Raw genomic sequence first — 11,475 nt, 5'->3', positions numbered from 1 at the left:
TAAAAAAAAAAAAAAAAAAAAAATGAATAATAAATTATAATTTTACCTATTTTTAATACCTTCTTATACAATCCAAAGCTCTTTGAAATTCATTTTCTGCTAATCCATATTCTAAATTGAGTATAGAACATTGTTCAAGTGTTACTGACATACCAGTGCGATCTTTAGCACTTTTACAACTAGTAAAGCGCAAACCTAAAGGTATACAAGATGATGAAATTATGTTCAAAATAATGACATAATATATAAATATAAATATATAAAAAATATACCCTTAAGTTTACGACACACACGTGATACTAATTGAAGTACTTCCACATTTTTACTTTTGTTTTTGTAAAGTGATTCTTTTAAATTATCCATCAATTTGGTTAGAGAAATCTCTTGTCTATTACAGTTAATGTCATTAGATATATTGAGTTTACGATATTTTGAACAAAATTCACTAAGGCGTTCAAAATTATCAATGTTACTACTGTCTTGAGGTTTTGTATTTCCTAAATTTTCAGCAAGTGTAGCCATCTCATTAATACCTATGTTGAAGAAAATTGGAGTAACTCTAAATGGTGTTTTTAAAGATATAAGTGACTGGACTAAATCAGGAACTGGAATAAGTACACATAATGAGTTTTTAGACCCTATTATACGTGGCATTATTTCTTTTTTTGGATTATCCCTGAAAAAAAATATATATATAATTGAAATACATAGAATCATTATATTATTTAATATAATATCGTACTTGACAGCCTGAGATAATGGCATAAGAGAGAAGTTTACAGTAGCCAAATCTTCAACAGCTACAGCCATATCACCCCACATATCAATTTCGTTTCCATAATAGCTTAAAAGACATTCAAAAGATGCAAGACATCCTATTGATGACAATAAAAATAGGAATTCTGGATCAGGTTTTTGACACCACAACTTTGCCATTAGGCCACTGACTAATGCTGTCAACTAAAATATGAGAAAAAAAGACATAAATTGTATAATTAAATTTTTTATATTGAAATCATAAAAATAATAAATACCGCTTGTGAGAAACAAACATGTCTTCTATATCGAACATTGCAAGACCTTTCTGCAGATCTTTTATCTTCTTGAACTCTGAAAACACTGTGAGTAAGTCGAGCAGTTTTTAGTAGACCATCCATAGCTTGACGTAATTTTTTCATACTTGGTTTTAACTCAATTGCCCAATCCGTCATTAAGTTAAAATCAAGGCCTTCTGTAAATTTATTTCTAGAAGATGAACTAAAAATAAAAAATTAAAATAGATAACTATTTATACATACTATGTAAATGTACATGTATGTGTTTATAAAAATACCTAAAATTTTTAGGGCCTTGTGCTTCAGTATTTAGTTTAGAGGTAACAAGGTTATTGAATCCAGAGTCTAGGCTAGTTGGTTGATTTACGCTGCTTAATTTCTAAAAGTAAAAAATTAAAAATAATTTATAAAATGAAGTAAAATTAAAACTATATTAAAAATATTATTAATTTAAAAAACTAAAAAATATTAAAAATATTAAACTCAAAGCCACAAAAAAATTAATGAAAAGTCGCGGATACGTATTTCGGAAACAATGTTACCATTATCAACGCTAAACACATACTGACGTTACACATTAGCGTTGATAATGGTAACATTGTTTCAGAAATACGTATCCGTGACTTTTCATTAATTTTTTTGTGGCTTTGAGTTTAATATTTTTAATATTTTTTAGTTTTTTAAATTAATAATATTTTTAATATAGTTTTAATTTTACTTAATTAATTAGCCACAAGTGATCAATTTTTATTATATAATTTATAAAATGTTTTATAAATTATTATAGAAAAAACTTGCTTGATTTGTAATTGAAATATCTGATTTAAAACTTTGGCTTCTTTGAGAACGTAATCTGACAGCAGGACTATTACAACGCCCACAGAGAAACTTAACTTTGCTAACAAGACACATAATACTAGCTTCAATATTTAACTGAGTAAGTTCCCAAGGTTCGGGTTCTTCAGTTGGTTTATAATAATTAGCTGATGGTGAGTTACACATTGCATAAGTATCTAAAAATTGACCATTTTTCATTCCATTTTCACTAATTATAGAATTTTCTTTGGTATCTATGAAAAATTATAACAAATGATTAAATAAATAGTTTTGATTGATGTTAAGAAAATACCAGATGGATCTATTTTTTTTATATGATTTTCGTCTATTTCTATGTCACATTCAGGAAATAACACAAACTGTTGTTCATCTTGAATGTTATCAACATCTTGTTTTTCTTTTAAATTTCCAGTGCTATGATTCATAAACATTTTTGGGCTTTCGGGAGTGCATAACTCTTCTGTATCTGGTGATTGCAGATCAAAATTAATTTGACTTGCTATTCGTTTAAATGGAGATATTTGATAATCAGTGTTATTTTTAGAATAAAAACAATTTTCGGTTAATACAGGAGTAACTTTGTGTTCTTCAATAAAATTAAAAGCTTCTTCAACAAGTTTTGGATCCCAAAGACTTAATAAAATCCTTGTCTAAAAGTTATAAACGTGAAAAATTAAATTAATTTATATTGGTTTTACAAGCTATCAAATTTTATTTTACTTTAGATATCATATCATTGCAGATAGGCATCATTCCATCTGTTTGTTTTTCTTTAGCTAAATTTAACAGTGTTTTCATTGCATCAACTACCTCTCTTCTAAGTAATTTAATAGCTTGAATTGCATCAAAGGCCATACAAATTTTACTACTCACAATAGATTGATCGTTTGACTTTAAAGGCACTTCTTTAAGTTGTTGTAAAAGTCTAAAAATTAAAAAAATAAAATATTATAATTTAGAAAACTGAATTCATTAAATTCAATATTTTAACTAACTTTATCAACCCTCCAGTTTTAGATTTATGAGAATGTGCTGTAAAAGCACCAACAGTAATTATATCATAAAATCCACTTTTTTTCAATGTATCATTTTGTACCCAAATACGTTGTAAGTGCAAATTTGTTGGGACAAATTCCAATGTTCGATCATTTTTTCGAGAGCTTGGCTTAAAGAAAATTCCTAAATAAAAATTAAAAAGGTTACTTACGTGAATCTAATTTTATTTTATTTAACTCTAAATTATGTTATACCTTTTGTATTTTCCAGGTTTTGTTTAGCTTGAGAATAAGAATGCAACAGTTGTAAGTGACGATCAAGTAATTCTACTTGTTTAGAGTGCCATGGCTCTGTAAGTTCACCCATTCCTGAGACTTCTTGCAATAGTTCTTTTTCTTCAAGTATCCAAATATTTCTATTGTAAAATTTAGAAATTGAAAAAAAATATAAATTTTAATTATTTAGTTTCATTAAGCTAAAAAGTACTAACAATAACTGTTTGGGCAGATAAAAACATAATTTGCTTTCAGCCATAATTTCATATAGTGAAATATCACCTCTTAATCCAGAATGAAATCGATATGTAACAAATGATATATTATCAAACAACATGTATAAATAATTCTGTAGTGGAATGCGAAATTTCAATCCTAACCTTGGAGGAAGTGACTGTGTTCTTCGGTGATTGTTTATCTTTAAAGTATTTATAAGATTACAATTAGATAAGTTTTAATGTTTTAAAATAACTTACTGATTTATTAGAATTATTATGAACAAGTGATTTACAGGGAGTTGATTCTGTACTCATGTTATGCCCGATTTGCTTGTCCGGTCTACATATAGTTAATGTTACAAATCCAATTATTCTATCAAAATCTGATTGAACATTTAAATATGTTAAAGGTAGACGCACTCGTTGACTATTACATCGTGAATGTGTTGTTTCCAATAGTGAACAAAGAACAGTTTCACAGTGTCCCATTTTTATAGCAGTACCAGAAATTAATTCTCGTACATCATATACTGTTATTCTTATAATTGAATCTTCAGTTAAACCATCATTATGTTGAAGCCATATACTTCTTAAAAATGTTGGATTACTGCTATCAATTACAACTTCTGTATTAGCATAATTAATCCAGATTTTTTCACAAGGAATAAATAGAGATACAACGATAACTGGGTTTGGAGAACGACCATGACCATCACACACAAGATTATCACAAGAAAAACAAATTTCACATAATGGAGCTCTAGCCAAATCTAAAAATATGAAATTTTATATTAAAGAAAAAAAATATATATATATATGAATATAAACAGTGACGGACAGTAATAATTGTGGTAATAATTTCAATGTAATGTGGTAGTCAATTGCTTCAATAATTTGGTATTATATATTACTGTTATAGCTTTAATGTCACTCTACATCAAAATATTATACTACTGCTATAGTAGTAATCTCCATCAATGTCTTAAACAAAAATGTTAACCTAATTTTGGTTGGTTTTTACGCAATCTCCACATATCAATATCTAGTTCAGGTTTTCGCTTTTCTTCAAGTTGTTTTCTGAGGTTTAAAAGTCGAGCTCGCATAGTGTCATAATTGGCCTGTTTTAAGGCTTCAAACCAAGAATCTCTTTCTAGTTCTGTTCTAGCACCAATTTGTTGACAAATACCATTTTCAAATACTAAAAGTATAATGTTAAAATAAAGATAAAATTTTAAGTGTTAGTAAATATATCAAAATTAAAATTAAAAAAATAATTGACATTTTAACAATTTTTTTTAAATATTTGATTTTAGAACATAAATAATATAAGTATTAAGTGGCTTTCAAAACTAGAATGTTTTTTTTTTACTTTACCTCTTAATTCTATTTTAACACACAAAAAAATGAGTTGTGCTAAATTTGGGACCAATCCATTTAGGTTAGCCTGTGCCCCCTGACCTATTAAATTGAGTAGAAGAGGCAAATTTAATAGAAATAACTGATCTATGTCTCATAACTTTTTTTGCTTAACTTAGAATTATGAAAGTAAAAATCAAGTAAAGGTAGTTTTACAACAAATTCAAAAATAATAACTTCAATGTGGTTTTCTTAATAAATATTAAGTAGAAATATGAATATTTTGTATACTTACATACAACTGTATACATACATATTTTTACTGTATGTAGTGTTTTTGTGGGATATTGAATTTGTTGTAAAATTACCTTTACTTGAGTTTTACATTCATAATTCTAAGTTAAGCAAAAAAAGTTATGAGACATAGATCAGTTATTTCTATTAAATTTGCCTCTTCTACTCAATTTAATAGGTTTAAATTTAATTTAATTAAGTGCCACCCTAATAAGTATATTATTGAAAAAATCAACATAAATGTAATGAATAAAAATCTTTCGATAAATAGCATTATGTCAAAAATACTTATACCTAAATGTAATAATGAGAAACTCACCAATATGAAAATTAAATGATCCTTCTAATGGAGATTCGTCTAATTTTACAGTATAATTTTGTAAAATTATAATACCCAATAAATCAGAGAGTTGGTCATTAGACTTTAAGTAAAACAGTAAATTACCTCTTAAACGGCACCATCGTTCAAAATTAGCTTTAAAAATATAACAATAATAATGATTAATTTCTATATTTAAAAAGAACTAAATATTATAACTTAAAATTGTTTTATAAATCGGCTACTGAATAAAAAATCAATTAAATCCCATAAATAAAAGAAGATAAAAATTGATCACTAATGTAAAATTAGTATGAGTTTAGTGCTGATGATGGTAACATTTTCCTCTAAATACATAGCATAATTATATAGTAATTTTAAGATTTTTTGAGTTAAATACTTTTTATAATTTTTAGTTTTAATCTCATATTGCAAGTAAAATAAATACTATATTTCTTAATTTTAAAATAAAAATTATTAAGGTTTCTATTAACATTTTAGTACATATAATTACATTGGAATAAGATCAAAAGAACATGTTAACTAAACATTTTTTTAAAACCATATTATATAGTTTTTTAATATCATTTGTATTTGCAAGGATAGACCTCTTGTAGTTAAATATTAATACTTTAGTAAAAGTACCCTATGAGTTATATTGTTCAAAAAATAAATTCAATAAAAAAATAGAATATTGTTTAAAAAGAAAATTTTTTTTTGATTAATTGTGCAGAATTAGAAACCAAAATGATAAAGTTAATTAGTACCAACCAGCCTCTGAAGTTAAGTGAAATAGTTAATTTTAAAATGAAATTTAAACTATAATTTTTTTATGTTCAACTTAATTTATATCAAGAGATATTGTTGACCAACCAACAAATAGAAAATATTATGGAAATTAAAAAATTTCACTTTTATTTAGGTTGAACAAATAAAAACAGGCAATATTTTTTTCTGAATGGGCAAACGTTCGTCACATTCGTTTTTGATAAAATTGGCAATTTAAGCTAATTCAAATGTTAAAATTAATTTTTTTGACTTAAAAGAAAAAAAAATTTAAATATGTTTAACTTTATATTCTATGTCAATTAGTTTTATATAATATTTATGAATATCAGTGTACCCTATTATAAGGTATATTAAAATAAATTAAATTACAACACCAAAAATTTTAACACAAAAATAGCACATATTTGAATATGATAATCATGTTCATTATATCCCAAAAATTTTTTTTTCATAGTATAGTATATTACATAAGCTTTAATTTAAGATAAATTAAAGTGTCAATATTTCCGGAAAATTTTCAAAAATTGAGAAGACAAAGTATAATTTGTGTGCAAAAATTGTTATATAGAATCCCCCCTGTGGTCAGGTCAAAAATCAAATTTTCAAAAAATGTACATCAAATGAAAGAAGTAAATATGAAATATTTATGAAAAAATAATTGTATTGATTCATACATTTTAAAAATGTATGGTAGTTTTAAGTAAAAAATGTAAATCATTAATTTTTAAAATTGTAATTTTTTAAAATATTTCTCCCATTTATAAGGAACGAGGGGAATTTTTTCAATTTTTAAGGGTAATGTCTTCAACTAGATACAATTTGTGATCTTTTGACGTATTATTGAGAAAAATCGGTTCAGTGAGAGGCGAGAAAAAGTAGTGACAGACACAAAATAAAAAAAATAAATGTGTCATGGTAAAATTAATACCTTCTCAGCTTCACATTGAAGCTATAACAGAATTAATACTATAAATAGTAAAAATGTGTATAAATCTCAACATTTCAGAAAAATATGTTTTTTTTTCAATTTTTTTTAGCATACTAAAAATGATTATTATTTTAAATATACAAATCAAATTTTTTTTAATAATTACACTTATATAAATAAAATTTGTTAATATAACTCGATTTGCACTTATTTTAATTTTGTATTCTAGCTGTTGATATAAGCCCTAAAAATGTTCTTAGATAAAAGATCACATAAGATATTTTAATGATACTACTAATTAAAACTTAATAAATTAACTTAATTTTAATAAAAAAAATATCAATAAGACAAATATATGTTTTTTTCTTAATTAAAATTTTACTAAGAATTTTCTTATCATATCATTGGATTCAAATTACACTACCAAAGTAATAGTAGGTACATAAATTACACTAAATGCATAAAATAGATAAAAAAATAATTATTTAAAAATAATTGTATTAATGGGGTGACAATAAGTTTAGGAATAAAATTTGATTTCATGCATTATAAAAAAAATTATACTACTAAAATTAGGATTGTCTTTTTAATGAATGGATTAATTGTTAAATATGTCCAACTGTAAATGTTTAACTATCATGCGACGACATTAGTGTGCATGCTATTTTTAAGAAGAATTTTAATTAAATAGATTATAAGATTCTATATTATATATTATAAGAACCTTAATAAATATTAGTGAATTATTGCTGTCATAGATATCACAAAACTGAAGTTTTTAATGAAAACATACCGAATAGTTGTTATTGATATTATTTATCAGATTAATAATAACTTTAAGTAAATGTAAATCACTTTTAAGACTATATACCTTTTTGTGATCCGCCATAACAGTTCAGATCGCTTAATCGATCACGTTTTTTGCTTCTCTTGGAATCTTTTTCTGAAATGGTTTAAATACATCTAATAGTCTAAAATAAATTTAATTTGAAGGAATGAATGATGAATTTATACTATCTATAGAAGAGGTAAGGTATTGCATTAATTTTTAACTTTAGTCACTTTGGACACTATTAAGAGAACTTGAAAATATTTTAAGCATCTTTGCTCTCTATATAAGAAGTCGCTCTATAGTCATTTCTTTAAATGTAAGATTCTAAAAAGATTTGGAAAATATATTAAGGATAACTGTCCAGAAATTATTTTATTGAGATTTGGTAGATTTCAATAAGTGGTAGCTGTTTGAATAAAAAAAAGTAGCTTACCCATATATTTTTATATTTTTACTATTACATTATTATTAAACCAATAAATTCATTAGTTAAATAATTTTAGATATTTCTTAAAAAAATAACTAAGTGATATTAAAATATGCAATCAATAAAAATATTCTCATCCAGTGATGTATTTAGAAATTTTTTATGGGGAAGGTCCAGGTAGCTTTTCAAATGTAGAGTAAATAGGAAAATTAATTTCTCTACTCTACGCATTACTACGATTTTATTTGTCCACAGAAGGTTCCACTGAACCCCAAGGACTTTCCTGTAAATACGCCAAGTTTCTCATCAGAAATATATATAAATACTATCTATAAAAAATTAATGTTTTAAAAATTTGTTATACTTTTTACCCAACCTTATAAATAGTAATCTGTACATAATTTGAATGATCATGCAATAACGTGTTACAAAGTAACAATACACACAAATTATTAAAAACATGCCAAGCTTTAAAAATAGAGCTTTTATTTTAAATATCAATTGAATTTTATATAATAAGAATTGTTAAAGAAAAAATATTAATATAGTATATCACAAAATATTAGCTCACTTTCAGTTTTCCTAAAAAACCCTTCTTGTCGTTCACGAATTAATAGCAAACCTTCTTTATCAAATTTATTTGATGGCTGTTGAGCTAATGTTATCATCTCTTGTTTATTGAACCGCATTTCATTAGTCTACCCTAAAATAATAGAATAACAATGTGTTTAAAGCAGGGCAAGAAAACATTATAAATAATGTTAAAATTATAACATTTAAAATGAAATTTATTGTCGAAACTTAATTAAAAATGAAAGAAAATATTAATAAATATAAAACATTGTTTAACATAATACAACTTTTAACGTAAAACAACAATTTTCATTAAAACGAAAATTAATTTTTTTCATGTTATATTTAAAAAAATTCTAAGTAAGAAAACAGTAGTTAATTGACTTTTATTTAAATTACTTATGATAATGAATTATGATTCAAAACCTTTTAATGAATAATGTTTTAATATAAAACATTAATCATAAATAGTGTATAGTTTTTAAATATTAAATGTAACTGTAAACATTAAATAAAAAAACAATTTTTAAATTAACTAATTCTTTAAAGGTATAATATCTTGAACAATACACTTGGTGCTAGTGAAATTAGCTTTAGTGCACTTTCTAGAGTAAACTATTAGTATAAATAATAGTACACTAATATCAATTAAATAAAATTTTAATACAAAAATAAATAAATAACAATAAAACAAAATAAAAAGTCATCTGGTTTAATTCTTGGTAAGTAATACTTCCTAAAATCAGTGTTGAGAAGGAACTGGTTCCAAAAGGAACGGATTCCTGGAACGAGTTCTTTTTGAAGGAACGATGCTAGGAACTGCTTCCTTTTAAAATAAAGGAGCGAGGAAAATGAACAAATTCCATTTTTTAAGGATCGTGAACGGAAATTACAGTTCCTAAACATTTTTATAAACATGTTTTAGTGTAGTTTTCTTCGTATCTAGACATTAAAATATTAAGGTATTTTTAGTTGACTTTTGACAATGGAAGTCCTCTATATACCCAGCCGAGATCATAGCTGTTTAAATGAATCAATTGACTATAAATAGAGTTATTATCACATGTAGGTATACAGTAAATATTATTTATATATGTGTACATATATTAAATAATGCACCGAATATTATCGTCGTTTCTTGTTAACTAATATATGTTAAAGGTTTTGGGTTTTCTGATTTATTATTTCTAATTTATATGTAGACAATAGACATTGGTAGCGTTGACACAAGTCGTTAGCATAATTTTTGAATACTTTTAGATAAGGAATACTACAAATTTGTTTTGTATTCAACTGCTGATGAAAATCATTGATGACCGTTATCATTATCTCATTGCCACAATTTATTAAATAACTTTGTTACATAAAAGGAACGAAGAGTGGAACGAGTTCTTATTTTGGAGGAACTGGATCTGGAACAAGTTCCTTCTTAATATAAAGAACTAGGATTTAGAACGAGTTCATATTTTAGAAAATGAACGAGGAACAGAACGAGTTCCATTTAAAAAGGAACTTTCCCAACACTGCCTAAAATAAAATAGCACATTAGAATATTTAAGATTTTAATTATTACAAAAATACTAAGTATAATAATGACAAACTTAGTACATTAGTCATTGGAAAGTAGTTAGACTGATACAATAAAAAAATTAGAGTGTCACTAATATATCAAAAATATTTGTTAGTCACATTAATAGAAGAGTTCGTATTAAAAAAAACGAAATAGAATAATTCAAAATTTAAAATTCAATATTAACAAAAATGTACATATTATACATAATTAAATTACCTGTTGTTTACTTAATTGTATAAATCCGTAAACTACCACATTTTGCTTAAAATTTGTAATAATATAATGTAATTTTAAATTAGGCTAGCTATAATTATTTACTGTATAATTAGTATACTATGGCTAAACTTTTAATGCAGTAGTAGTAAAAATGTTTTATTTGTTTTAATAAATTTGTTTTTGGAAATGATAACAATAACATCGGAATAAAAATGTGAGATAAAAAAAATTTGTGATATGAGCATTGATTAATTTTATGTATGATACGTACATCTAACAAATACATAATGTATTTATCAGAGAGATCATTTCAGATTTATTTAAAGAGAACAAATTTTTAACAAACCCATCAATTCACCAAGCCTTACAACCCATTCACATTAAGCTTCACATAGAAAATGCCGATGTTATGGCGTAACAAAAGGAAGGACAGATGTGATGCTTATTACCCTAAGTTTGACCGAAAATTCATATTTTAATAATTTAATCAACAAAAAATGCTTTTATTTTATTTACTTCTAAAATTTAAAGTCATTTAGTCGATCAAATGAACTCTGTTCAACCATTGAAAAATAACTTCAGGCGAAAAATTAAATTAGATTCCTCAAACATCTTGTGTCAAATTACGCCTATGGACTATAGTTCAATAACTACAAAATAATATGTTTTGTATTTTATGGTGATTTAAAGTTGTATTTGGTCATGATGCGAATAACAGAAAGTGGCTGTTCATTAAATTTCTGCTATATTTTAAATTAAGTAGCATGAAATATTAAATAAATTATAT

General features: G+C 24.8%; 1 protein-coding gene across 3 annotated transcripts in view; it reads right to left on the bottom strand.

The window, feature by feature from the left end:
- The window catches only part of LOC126905565 (inositol polyphosphate-4-phosphatase type I A), an 11,363-nt gene extending 488 nt beyond the window's left edge, over positions 1-10,875 (bottom strand). Inside the window, exons 1-17 of one of the 3 annotated variants that reach the window (XM_050685387.1) lie at positions 10,689-10,875; positions 8,898-9,029; positions 7,939-8,010; positions 5,351-5,506; positions 4,382-4,579; positions 3,640-4,151; positions 3,379-3,581; positions 3,143-3,303; positions 2,888-3,071; positions 2,613-2,817; positions 2,185-2,542; positions 1,854-2,125; positions 1,334-1,434; positions 1,035-1,257; positions 743-960; positions 273-676; positions 60-195 (exon numbers count right to left, since the gene is read on the bottom strand). In XM_050685387.1, the coding sequence (XP_050541344.1) occupies positions 60-195; positions 273-676; positions 743-960; positions 1,035-1,257; positions 1,334-1,434; positions 1,854-2,125; positions 2,185-2,542; positions 2,613-2,817; positions 2,888-3,071; positions 3,143-3,303; positions 3,379-3,581; positions 3,640-4,151; positions 4,382-4,579; positions 5,351-5,506; positions 7,939-8,010; positions 8,898-9,015 (3,521 nt within the window). In that variant the 5' untranslated portion in view covers positions 9,016-9,029; positions 10,689-10,875. Of the gene's footprint in view, positions 1-59; positions 196-272; positions 677-742; positions 961-1,034; positions 1,258-1,333; positions 1,435-1,853; positions 2,126-2,184; positions 2,543-2,612; positions 2,818-2,887; positions 3,072-3,142; positions 3,304-3,378; positions 3,582-3,639; positions 4,152-4,381; positions 4,580-5,350; positions 5,507-7,938; positions 8,039-8,897; positions 9,032-10,688 lie in introns of those variants that run through there. The other 2 variants (XM_050685388.1, XM_050685389.1) reach the window with 2 other exon arrangements.
- Positions 10,876-11,475: the final 600 nt, after the last annotated feature.

This window comes from Daktulosphaira vitifoliae, unplaced genomic scaffold (assembly GCF_025091365.1).
Source record: "Daktulosphaira vitifoliae isolate Bord-2020 unplaced genomic scaffold, ASM2509136v1 Scaffold_4, whole genome shotgun sequence".
Classification (NCBI taxonomy): Eukaryota; Metazoa; Arthropoda; class Insecta; order Hemiptera; family Phylloxeridae; genus Daktulosphaira; species Daktulosphaira vitifoliae.
Note: the sequence above shows the minus strand (reverse complement) of the source record. Positions and strands in the feature narration are given on the sequence as shown.